Source organism: Rissa tridactyla, chromosome 4 (genome assembly GCF_028500815.1).
Source record: "Rissa tridactyla isolate bRisTri1 chromosome 4, bRisTri1.patW.cur.20221130, whole genome shotgun sequence".
Taxonomy (NCBI): domain Eukaryota; kingdom Metazoa; phylum Chordata; class Aves; order Charadriiformes; family Laridae; genus Rissa; species Rissa tridactyla.
In genome coordinates, this window is record NC_071469.1 from 82,759,492 (window position 1) to 82,772,733 (window position 13,242).

A 13,242-nucleotide genomic window follows, 5' to 3' on the forward strand; every position below is an offset into this window, starting at 1 on the left:
ATGTAGAGCTAGAGAAGGAAGTTATGTGAAAGCATTCAGTTTCACTAACAACTTTATATTGTACACCTCGATGCCTTAAATCCAAAACCAGACAAGCTACTAATAGTACTCATGAACATAGCGGGGAAGAAGTTCGTATTGGACTTGAGAGTAAATTCCAACACATCCCTCAATTTACACACAGACACCAGGTGAAGTCTTCAAACGTCTACAAAAACAAAAGCAAGGAAATCTGCATAAAAGGTGCAATGCTTTTTAAAAAGCACTCAAAGAAAACAAATTTTTCAAGAGTTATTTTACTAGGTTTTTTTCTTTCCATCATTTGGCACAAATCCAAGGCACATTAGAAAATCAGATGAACTCATAAATTATTAGAAAAATAAACACATGACCCTCATCTCTAAATGTCCGTATGTGCGCTTACTGCACATTTTGCCTCTTAGATTAAAAAATTATTTGAAAAAATCACCAGTATGTCTTCCAGCTTTGTACTTTGCCAAGCAGTTTACTAATACCACAGTTAAAAGAAATAGAATTATTCATACAAATAGTTTATGAAATAAAATGCAAGCTGGACGTGATGAGCCAAGAATAAAAAATACTGCACTTAGAAACCCGGCTTGTGCTATTTACACATTCTCCTACCATAACCAAAACAGTTAGGCAACGAAGTCCAAATCTAAGCAGCCGTCTCATAGGTACTTGTGAGCTTTCAATTCTTCAGCAATCACCTCTAGGAATGAGGTAATATTTGGCCTATTCCAACAAATGCTTACTGATGTGAGAAGGGCATTTCATAATTGGAATTTCACCTTTTTAAAGAGCAGTCTAGAGCAGGCTCCTAAGCAGCAGTTTTGTCTGCAGATGTTGCCCATGTTCAGAATCATGAATATTTGTGCATTTTTGCATGACCTGCTTTAGAGGAATTAAAAAAAACAAATAAAACAAAACACTTTTGTCCTCATACATGTCCTTATACATGCTTGCCTCTGCAAATTTTTTTTTTTTTTTTAATTAGGCTGTGAAGAGTGAGTGCAAAGTTTAGCTTTGTCAAGGGCTCTCTACTTTTTCCAAGTATATTGGCTCCTGTGTAAGAACTTGATCTTGCAGGTCCAATACACGGGAACATTGCAAAGAAATGAGCAAGGATTACATCCCTTCACATTAATAGCAAGTATAAGCTTCTAATGGGGCGTCACAGATGTTCTGGACTATTGTTTTCCCAGCTACTGGAATATACAGAAATATATACTATAACGGTTTGTAACATTCCAATAAAAATAGAGACATTTCAATTACCTTTGGCAATAAATACCTTATCATCCAATATATCTTTATATATATATATATATAAATATATATATATTTATATATGCTTATCCAATGTAGTGATAAAAACTGAAAATGCAAAAATTATTCAAAGACTTTTAAAAACAAAGTGGGTGTCTGAAAAATACAATACAGGGTTTGGTTTGGTTTACTGTTACATATAATTTTTTAGTAAGTGCTAAGTAGAATAGGAAAGCAATTTTGCTGTCTACATCTCGGTACGTCCCTGTTTGTTGAGATCAGTAATGCTCTGGCCGTGTAGTTCCCTCCAACATAAACAGAGGATTCAGTCTCCGAAAGTGCCAGGAACATTCTGTTTCTGCTGAAGAGGCATCCTCACGTTCCGTTCGGAGGGCAGGCTTGCAAGCATCACTGAATTCTCTGATACACAGTGAAGGGTTATTGACATTAACAACACCTAGTTCCTCAGCTTTCAACAGCAAACTCATGCCTCCTTGTCAATGTTTTGAAAGCAAGTCATCCCAGCAGTCTCTTGATTGTGAAATACTTGGATTTCTAGGGCTGGATAAACTATCGCTGACATTCTCCGCTGGAAGTGTCACATCAACAGTGTGTCTTCGGTGCATTAATTTACTCCTGTGAGGAACTTCTATCATGTCATCATGTTTCACAAACTCACCACTGCATCCTGCGTCAGTAATCTTAACTTTGCTCTGGTCCAGCGTTTCAACGGATTTTAACTTGGTTTTATCAAAGCTTTTAATAGCTAACTGTGAGGACAGAAAAATGAATATAGCGTTGCTTGAATATAATTACCACATTAATTTCACGGTATTCTTTATACTGGGAACACAGCCAAGGATTAAAAATAGCATACTTTGTAGGACAATAATTATATTCGGTCTACAAATGAGCAAACAAGAAGAGGTCAACCTGCCTCAGGCTACACACAAATCAGTACCAGAACTAAAAGGAAAACGAAGGCATTCCAAAACTTATTTTCGCTGCACTATCCCAATCTCATCCTAATTCTTCTAATCACCTTTTGTAATGCAAGTATCAAGGTACTTGAAATTAACAGCTGTCCCTTACACCATTAAGGAACGTGTAAGCAGTCAATAGAGACAGGCTCAACAGGCACTGACGAAGGCAAAACCTCCCTGTCCCAGATCTCATCCGCCAAGGAAAAGACACCTACCCTCCCCACACCTATTCTTGGTCATTCCAACTATTCTTCCATTTCCGTATCTGCTCCTGACTCTTCAGAGTGGGTGGATCTCCTTGATTATGAGCCACTCTGCAAATGTTAAAATAACTAAGAAAAAAAGAGAATCCAAATACGCTAGTGACAGATTTTCTAAGATAAGAACTAAAGGCAGAAATTAATTATGATACCCTTTGACTGAAATAATTGCAACAATCTTGAAAAAGTTTCAGATGGAGATTGCACATGTTTAAACCCTGTATGAGGTGTATGACTTGTAAATTCACAAAGCCACGACAGTCACACATATCATGGTTAAAGCGCTATGTATCATGGTCACATATTAGTTTTTTGACACCTGCTGTACTTGCATGACATACTGCCTTCAGCCATCCACAATTATAAAATCCAAATCCCACGTTTTATAGCATAAGCTTGGCATTCTCAAGCCTCTTTGCAAATGTTCAATCTTACAAGGGCTCTATGAAATAGAACAGTATTCCATTTTCTAGACGGAGATGAGTGTCAGAGCCTGCAATTCCAAGGCTATGTCAATCTAATAACAGGCAGCTACTGAACTAACCTGGTAGAGATCTGTTTTCTTTTGAATAGGTCAGCTTTTCTCTCGATCTGCTGTGCTGGAATGGCTCAGCAGAAGGCCCAGCGAGAGCCAGAGGCGGTGGAAGGGAGGAAGGGTGTAGGGTGCCGCGGTACCCCCAACCCCACATTAATTGATTACATGCACTTCTGTCATGGCTGACACGCAGTTTGCTATCACCCTCGCAAACAACCTCCTCCTACAAGCGGACTCAGCATGCAAACCCTGATTTTAATCTACCGAAAACTTGTAAATAGCATCTCTGCTTGGCTACAGCTCCGATGAGCCTCGGTATAACCTAGATTTTGCTAGACATGACAAAGAAAACAAGGCAGAGAGATGAAGCCTGCAATAAGAGGCTTAGAGGTTTAAAAGTAAGACTAAGACGTTTAACAAGTGTTATAGAACCACCACTGAAGTCTGAACAATGATGAAACATTAGCAATTTAGCAAACAGGTCAGAACTTTTGGGATTCACCAACCACCACTTATAAAGAAACTTTCCTGCTCTCTCTATCTATATTAATGGCAGACAAAACAAACAGATTTGCCGTATTATACAAGTAATTCAAGCAAGTATTTCCACTTACCTGATGCAATAACTGAGAGTCAAAATTAGGGACACTTTTATCTCTTGTTATTGTTCTCCGTAAATGTTTTGCTCTAAAAAATATTTTAAAGAAAGTAAATTTAACTACTGAAGTCTTTCCACAAAAGCCTCGATCACAGAAAATCCACAGGGTGGCACCATCTCAACACAGAAAGTCCACGATCTGACACCACCTCCGCAAAGTGACAGGCTACCAGTATTTCCTGTATTTTACCACAGAACATACATTAACGTTTAAAAAGATCATCGGCAAAACCCAACCACTGAGTGAAGCGCTAAGATGATGTTTGTAAAGCAGTCTGGCTCTGAAATTCTTCATTTATGGTACACCAAGTATTCGTGCAAACCCAACTGTAAATGCATTTGCCAGTGCTCCTTCGCCTGCTGCTCACCACCAGGAGCGTGTCACACCTCCAACATCTGCCTGGTGACACCACCGCGCGTGTACGTGATGTGTAACAACGCCTCAGCCCCTCTGGGGCTTTATCAACAGTTGTGTTGCTTGTTCGCTTATGGGAAACGATAAACGTACTTCTGAGGAAGCTTCTATGCTTACTTGTTAAATCTGTTAATTGATTGGACCAGTTGAAGTTGTCTGCTTATGGGATCATCGGCTTTCTCACACGGTTTAGAGTTCACTAGGGGTTTAAAAGAACAGGCAGCTAAAATTACAACTGAGTCAGGCTTAAGAATTAAAAAAAAACAAGTTCTGAATGAAAAGTCGTATCTACTGACATTAGATTTAAAATTTTACAGTACAAATATAACAGTAATAACTTGAATCAGAGTCACAATTTATCTTTGGAAATTTTAAAGCATTTTAAATTGCAAGAGTAAGCATTCTTCATCAGATTAGCATGACTGGCCAAACTTCTGAGGAGACTGTGTAATCCTGCACTTTGAGGCCCTTAATTCCAACTTCTACAACCCTGAATTAACACACAGATGCTATACCATCTCTTTGTTAATATTACTTACTCGTGTCTTCTATTGTTCTTTTAGAACTATTCTCATAATATTTGAAAGAACTGTATCCATCTAGAGCATCAGTAAACTGTGATTAATTTTGGTTTTGTATTAACAAAACATTCACAATCTTTCCTGGGGAAGCAGGCAAGAGTTATTTTGAAAAGTTTAACTAAAGCTTATGGATGCTGAAATGGGCGCTCCTGCTCCTCATCTTCCCTAAGCCCTGTTGTCTTCCCTGTGGCAGTCCTGGCAGCAGCAGGTCCTTTGCCACGCAGAGCGTCCTGCTCAGCACAAAACCTGTTACACCCCTCACCCCCGGTTACTGAACTGCATCAGCTTGAAAATTCATCTGAAAAACTTCTGAGCCAGCATAAGGAAAGCAGTGGATAAGCAAGACCAGAAGTTGAGGGCGAGAAGGAAGAGGCGAGGATAGAGGGTGACACCACTCTTTCAAGTGTCCGTAAGCCATGACATCGGCTCATCTGCGTTGTCAAACTCTACCACGCGTCCCAACACACCTGCTTCGGCTGTTCTATACGCTGCCATTTGCTGAAAGTCACTCTTCTGCAAACCCTGCTCAATGGCTTGGACAGTCACCTTCGTAGCTCTTATTTCTGTCCCACAATACGAGAGACAGTAACTAATGGAAGAGCCACTCCCTATCCTACTTAGGGCAATGTAAATGACAACTAAAGGTGATGTAAATTAATCTGGTTTACTTTGCACTGAAATGGACAATTATTACATGGTTAATTATATCATCTCAAATGTGGCATGTTTTTTAACACAAAATGCTTTTGTACATAAAATTCACACACACCCCCCAAAAAAGTGAAAACTGAGTTTGCAGCAATGTCGTGAATATAATACAAAGTCTGCTGCACTTAGTTATAGTATTTTAGGTGTTAACCTGTTATAAATATGCAAAATAGTTGACTCCTCTTTAATTGTAAGTAGATCGATTACACAAAATACTGGATGTAGTCACACATTAATTCCTAAATCCCTTTTTATGCATACCAGTGGAAATATGACAGGTACCTTTTTTTCTTATCTTGATAGTAGCATGCTGCTCACGCTCCTTTTCTGTCTCTGCTGATGGAGGTACATAGCTCGGTGCTGTTTCCAGCAATTTAATGATATTTGAATTCTTAATTTTAAAAGTTTCCATTTTCACCATTATTAAAGAAAAAGAAAAACATCAGTACAATTTAGGATTCTAGTCTATGCAGAGCGTGTTAATTAATTGCTGCCAAAATGAATGTCACGCACACAAAAATACCTCATAAATACAAACTTTAAATTGTATAATTTTGAGTAGGGACAAAATCAGTGTTCCACAAGTGGCACTGTACCAGAATGATGATTTTGTAGCCTTGACCTATTATTTTAAACCGTATTATTTATGATTAAGCTAATTTCAGTTTAAATGGTAATGCACATACTAAAATTGATTCAGAATAGAATTTTGTGGTCATTATGCTACATCTCAGAGGCTATTTAAACACAGAAAGATTGGGACCATGCATCAAATAATTTAAAGAGTGAAATAACTCTTTACAGTTTCATATTACATATTATGTTATTGCTATTAATAAAGGGGAAGGTCAGAGTTATTGATGACAAGATAAAAGGTACCAAAAGGCACAAAAGGCAAAAAGGAACAAGGAAGACTGCCAGCCGTGTAACTGATTAGTGAAAGGTGTTCATTTTCCTACATTCAGTATTTCTTCTGCTCTCTCTGCCACTACTAGCATAGATTTTAATGTCATTTTCATTCACGTATGTGCTTTCACTCTTTCTAGACTCATCCTTTGTCTAGGATAACTCATTTTAGAAACACAACAGGTTTCCTATGCCACAGGTGTCATATCGTACGTTGTCCAATGAACAGGCATCTTAGTCTCTGTATCATGCATAATTGTTAAATGCGGAAGTCTTGGCAAATACTGTTGTGACAAATAGTTATATTTGTTTTCCTATTTTGTGCATATGGAACTTTAGGAAAATCCAAGGGGAGAAACGATCTCTGCACTCACCGGCTCAGCGCAGTCTGCGGGGGTGCAGTTCCTCTCATTCTTTACGTGCGTCATGGCACCGTTCCGAAGGAGCAAGTCCACCAGGGCTTCATGCCTGCCGAGCACGGCCTCGTGCAGCGCCGTGTTCCCTTTGGCATTAGAAAGGTTAACAGCAGCTCCACGCTGGACAGCAAGACAAAATTGAAGTTACAAAGACAGAGTAGCATGAAAGGAAGATAGCACATTACCATTCTGTTTTCCTCCTCTTTTATTTTCAATGTATGAATGAGAACAGTGCAAGAGAAGCCTTGTAGCTGTATATGAAACGCAGAAAGCATCGGCTAGCAATCACCAGTTCAACAATAAGCCACCTGATTGTATGATTTCCTCCTCTCTCATAGCCACAATATCGTGGATCAGCTCATTTCATTTTTGCATGTATCTAAGACATATTCCAAGATTAAGAAATATTTAAAAAACAAAATTAAAAAAAATGAAAAAAATCATATGCAATAGAATCATAAGCATGAAAACCAAACACTTGCTACAAAAAAGTTCCATAAAAGCAGCTAGCTGTACAACAGCTAGTAATATTTATCTAATAAAAAAAAACACAAAGGGAAGAGATTGAAAGGAGTGAGATAACAAATACTCTTCTTTTTTCCCCCGAGTAGTTTTGACAGAGAAATGCATAACTAAAAATACTGACAGTACTGGATAAGCACAGATATCGCTTAAGAAATACTATTCTCAACATGCTGTTTTCAGTGATCTTACCTGTAACAACAAGGCAGTAGTCTCATACTGACCATTCAAGCATGCATAAATTAAAGGAGTATTTCCATATATGTCCTTTTTATTTTGTTTATCGTTGTAAGCCATCAGACACTTTACCACCTATTGAAAGAAGTAACAACGCTGTAATTTAAGATACCAACTAACCATAATCATGTGGTGAAAGCCCCACCTCCTTTTTTTAAAAATTTTTTTTTGAAATCTAGAATGAAAAAGAGATGGAAGAAAAAAAGACAGAGAAAACAAATCTCATCTTTGCCAAACGGATGATAACGACAAGCATCTCTTCCTGTCACACTGATTTTTGTATTTTACCACACACTTCTAAAACATCCTGAAGCAACTGAAAGGCCAGAAAATAAAACTCAAAGTGTGTTAAAACCATACAAAATCAGTAACTTAACAAAACACGAAAAACAAACCACCACAGCAACAGTATCCTTTCCCCCTTTCTGAACTCATCAGAACACTCGGAATCCAGAGTTCTTTATGTTGGAAATACCCCAGTTCAGAGAACTTCATTGAACTACAAGTTCCAGCTGCATTCTCATTTTCTTCTTGCTCCCCTTGTGCTCTGTCTCCCCATTAACTTCACAATTATCTCAGTTTTTTTTTTCCTCTTGCAGTCCTCAGATCCTTATTCTTAAAACCCCAGTCTTCCACTTTTCTGCATGTTTCCATTTGCCCATCTGCACCTGCTTTTTCACGATCATTATTTTTTCTCCTCTCATTTCCCCTCTCTCCTGTATTAACAGCCTCCCCTCACTAGCTGATGCTTCTCTTACACTGCTTATGCTTCCCTATGTCATGAGGTTTTCTGCTACTTCAGCTCCACTTGGCTCACAATCTACTTAAATGAGTGGAAAATACAGTAAATATTTAATACCGTGGCTATTGAAGATACCAAGTCCATTGCACCAAGAGATGTACACATAAACCTCCTTGAATAGAAGGGACAGAGAGAAAACGCATAGGAAAATTCAGCTGCACAAGGTATTTTTAAAGTGATGCACGACAGTAGCTATTTGCAGCACTTTCATTAAACAGTTATTTCAGGTCATTTAGAAAAAAAATGTGCCTACTGCAACTGCTTCAGTTGAAAGATCCCCTTTCTGCCTGGAGATTTTAGACATTGAAAGAAAAAACAGAATCACCAAACTAATTTTCACTGTTACTGGTTGAGTCTTGTTGATTATCATCATCATTATTATGATAATTACCAATTTGTTGATAATTTCACAAAACTGCTTTCTGTTGGCAGTTTGTTAAATAGTTTGCACTTATAAGGAGGCTCTGCTACCTGGAAGTGACCTTTCTGGCAGGCCAGATGCAGAGGAACGGCGTGTTTCACATTCCTGGCACTGATGCTGGCTCCGTGTTTCAGCAGGAGAGAGACCAGCTCGGAGTGTCCGTGCAGAGCAGCCACATGCAGCGGCGTGAAACCATCCCGGTTCGAAACATTGACCCCAAGTCCATTAGCAGAGATCCTTCCAAATTTCTGTTGAGGAAAATACACAACAGAGCTATATAATTAATCATTCTGTTGACCAAAAAGCAGCCAAATACCTGCTAAGTACATACAATACAGATAGATCGACATCACAGGAACTTCTGCTACAGAGCCTTGTTTGAGACCTTCGGGAAAAGAGTTAGTAACCCAGAGCAGCTTGGTAGTATTTTTCAACAGAATAATGAGTTTTATTTTTCTCTCTTTTCTTCTAACATGATAGCTTCATACATAGAAACTCCAGGCACAGTATTCATGATATTAAAAAGAGGCTAAAGCAGCACAAGTTGAGATGGCAGTAAAACTTACAGTTTTCATATAGCTGTTAGGATGTTCATACATATGGAGAGTGTTAACATTATGATTTACTTTCACTTATACAGACATTCATGCTCTTGCAGACAGACACTACACACCTATTTTACTGCTAAATAAAGCTCGACATAATAAGGATAAAAACTAAAATCAATTTTATTCATGTGGAAGCAACACTGGCCCAGAGAACAGATTCCCGTGAGGAGTCAAGATGAGGAAACGACCTGGAAGACCGCTTATACAGCAGCACAGAACACCTTTTTTCACTCCTCACAAACTGTGTAGGTGCCTGACATTTACAGTGAAGGAGAATCTCTCATTCTGCTTATCCTCGCTGTGCTTTCAAATGTGTGCCCACCTAAGACAGTGGTTAAGATTAGCGAGCAAGTTCCTTCTACGTTTCTTTGAGCAGGCGAGTAAATTCCACGGCAAATGCCATTCCTTCCCCTGTTCAGCAAAATGAACTTTACGGTCTCCGGCTCTGGCATCTTTAGCACACAATCTCTGTGCTGAGGGGACCCGGACTCACATTACCAGAGAATAAAGCACGGTGTGAATGTGAAGCGTTTAAGGACAACTAACATACTCTTAGCCTGCACAAAATAAACATAAGGTAGATAGATATAAAATAAACATAACATAGAGAAGAAGTGAAGCCGTCTCACATTTTCTCAGTTAATTGATATGGATACTGTTACCTCAAAGTAGCCAATACACTGAAAATGTATACTTTGGTTTATTTTGCAATGACTTATCCAGTTACATATACCTTCAGACATAGTAATACATTTTCTTCCTGAAAGACAAGTAATTTGTTTTCTATTTCCAAGAAGCTGGCATAATTTCTTATTTAAATTCAAGAAAAAAAAAAAGTGTATCGTAAAGCCTGATTCTCCTCTACAATCTGTGATAAATAAGGGGAAAGGAAGTCTTTGCAATTATATTTAATGTCTGAAGAGGTTTTAGATATAGCCTGCATGAAAGATGCCATGCAATTTAGAAGATTTTATCAGCATTACATTGATTATAGGATTATCAGGTATTCCTTGCTAAACTGATTACTAACAGATTGGTAGATACTCTGTGGCAGTTAGCAATATAAACTATAAAAGAGAACCAGGAAAAAACTGAGGCCTAGAAAAAGATTTTTCCCGTTTGTTCAAAGCTGTCCAACCTTAATGACAGCAGTTCACACATTCTAAAAGCAAACTGCAAAGTTTTTTCTCTCCATTAGATATTGAGCAAGTCTTTAAATACTGCTCCTATAGCCAAAATTTTATACAGGTCATTTAAAAAGAGAGTAATTTCATGACATCAGATAAACTCTGTTAAGTTCTGTGTATGTTTAATTGCTTTTTAGACAGAGATACAGAGTGGGCAATACGAATGCTGCTTCCCTAGAGCTAGAAGTTTCACTACAAGAATATAAACTATTATTTAGTTTAAAGAATGAATATTCCAACCTTTTGTGCTGGCCCACATTTTGAGCACTGGCATAATGGATGGCAGAATTCTGGTTTGGATGTAGTGGTTGTGTCATCCTCATCTTCTAAGTCTTCTTCCATCCATTCCAAGAGATAACGTACCTGGCATAAAAAGCAAGTCCGCCTTTATAGAGCCTGCAGGTTCCATGTCCTAATAAATGTGCATGTGTAGACACGTAAGATTTGACAAACATATACTTGTGAATATCTCAGGGAGACTAAACAGCTACCTCCTGGCATCTGCTGCCCACAGGCCAAATTAAAAAATCAAACATTATTGTTGGTGAAGCAGCTAGGAAGTTCATCAAGTAGAGCAGTGAAGTTAATGATAAATGACTTCCTGATGCCCGATCAAGACCTCAGTCTTCACCCATTCTCAAACCCTCCAAATCCTTTTAGCTCAGATGATTTGTGCCAGCTCATATCAATGCAAATTTTGTTTCATCCTCAGCTTTAACAAACATAAGTGGTGAAAAGGATGACAACCTTTAACCGATATCCAACACTTTGCATGGGCACTGACTTTTCTTAGGTCTGTCACCTCCCAGGAGCTTGACAGCTTCACTTTTTCCTCAATGTACAATGCCTCATTTTTGAGGAAGACAGAAGCCCTTCAAATGAAGAAAGTCTTAGGACTCAGAGCATTCATGTGCAATTTGAAAACAGTGATGCTTACTGCATGTTAATTTTATATTAACATATTATATTATATATTTTATGCAACAAAAAAAAAAGAATGCTGTTTAAGAAATACATTTTTACCTTGAAATTCATTAATCCACTGTAAAATGAAGACATCTTAGAAGTAGCAGTGGCTGTGAGTCCCCATTATTATGCCACCTGGCAATGTTAAGCCTGATATCTATCTAGTGTATCATTCTCAGTTCGTATTATGCTCAATGAGACAAGTCATTAAGAAACTCAAGAGAGAAGTGGGAATTAAACTGGCCTCATAACGCAAAGGACAATACAGTAACAGTCACCTTTTTGTAGGTGCATGAAAAGGACTAACATCACAGCACTCAAAAACCGAGACAGAAGGAAGATGGGGGCACCTGTGTGTGGAGGCTAGATCTTTCAGACCTCCTGCAGACCTTCTGGGAAGTTCCCAGACACAGCATGTTACAGGATTACACAGCAGGTATGAAGCTGTAATACATGCCATCTTGTGAAGGGTTTTCCTTTTAGCCTTTTTTTTTTTTTTTAGCAGCTTTTAAGAGAGCTGACAAAAGATCTGTCGTTGTCTTGTTATCATGAAAAAAGATTAGCCCTTTGCCTCCCACCGAACAGTGGCACGGAGCAAAATCAAGGAACCACTTTCTGCTGAAATGGAGATAGAAGCACCTTTGCTAGATTTGTGGGTTGAGTCTGGTGCCACAGAACTGGACCAATCCAAGAGCTCTACAGATGCTAGTCAAGAAGAGAATGGGAAGAAACGAATTTTCTGCAGGTTCCTCCCACTGTAATTACTCTCGCACTTCACTGAATCACAGAATGGTGGGGGCTGGAAGAACCTTTGGAGATCATCCAGCCCAACCCCCTGCCAGAGCAGGGTCACCCAAAGCAGTTGGACAGGAACGTTGGTGGGTTTGGAATGTCCAGGTGGGTTTGGAATATCTCCAGAGACAGAGACTCCACCACCTCTCTGGGCAGCCCGTGCCAGGCTCATCAGCAAGTTCTGCTTCTTACCATTAAGGTAATAGGAAACCAAACACATTAATAATCTATCCAATTAAATAGATTCAGCTGGAATAAAGCCTAGGACAACCAGTACGGGCCATATACCTGATTCTGAATGATAACATAATTGAGACAGAAAAGACATGTTTTTCACGGGGAATATTACTTTCCCTGCAAATTCCATGTCATTCTCTGGAGTAAAAAGAAATCTTCTCCCAGGCTTGTCTGTTTACAGAAGGCTAGGTCAGCGATAATTTACTATTTTCTACATTTGTACACGTCTATAACAAATCTTACTGTCACCTCACTTCCCCCTTTCCCTGCAGACTGACCAAGACTCTCACCACTGACACTTTCTCCTTCTTCTATCACAACTCCGTACTGCTGCTCTCATTATCCAAATACACAGCTCTCAAAGTACTAATACCAGTGTCTGACCAGAAATCTGAAAATGCTATTCCCATGCATACCTCTTTATAATTACAGTGGACTAGCCTTTTTTTTTTTGGTTTAAAGGTTTTGGGGTCAAAAGTTCAAATGTACTTTTAAGCAGACACACAGTGAAGCACCTCAGGAAACTGTCCATCATCTCCCTTTGCCAGTTAACTTGTCATCTAAAACCTTCTTTACACTGCAGAGAAACACGCTCCCTGGAACATTTAGCAGAGCACTCCAGGCGCACTGTACCCTGTATGCCAGGCTTTTAGCTGCTCCACAAGATTTATTTTATACAAGGGATTTGCTTTTTTTGTGCTGGATTTACACATATCCA

At 38.8% G+C, this 13,242-nt stretch overlaps 1 protein-coding gene across 5 annotated transcripts in view; it reads right to left on the minus strand.

Annotated features, from left to right (window-relative positions):
- Positions 1-280: 280 nt before the first annotated feature.
- The window catches only part of ANKRD27 (ankyrin repeat domain 27), a 46,284-nt gene continuing 33,322 nt past the window's right edge, over positions 281-13,242 (minus strand). For 4 of the 5 annotated variants that reach the window (XM_054198618.1, XM_054198617.1, XM_054198620.1 and 1 more), the window contains 8 exons: positions 10,770-10,892; positions 8,785-8,982; positions 7,467-7,586; positions 6,711-6,872; positions 5,713-5,821; positions 4,259-4,340; positions 3,683-3,755; positions 281-2,060 (listed from right to left, as the gene is read on the minus strand). In XM_054198618.1, the coding sequence (XP_054054593.1) occupies positions 1,788-2,060; positions 3,683-3,755; positions 4,259-4,340; positions 5,713-5,821; positions 6,711-6,872; positions 7,467-7,586; positions 8,785-8,982; positions 10,770-10,892 (1,140 nt within the window). In that variant the 3' untranslated portion in view covers positions 281-1,787. The remainder of the gene's footprint in view (positions 2,061-3,682; positions 3,756-4,258; positions 4,341-5,712; positions 5,822-6,710; positions 6,873-7,466; positions 7,587-8,784; positions 8,983-10,769; positions 10,893-13,242) is intronic. The other variant, XM_054198621.1, reaches the window with a different exon arrangement.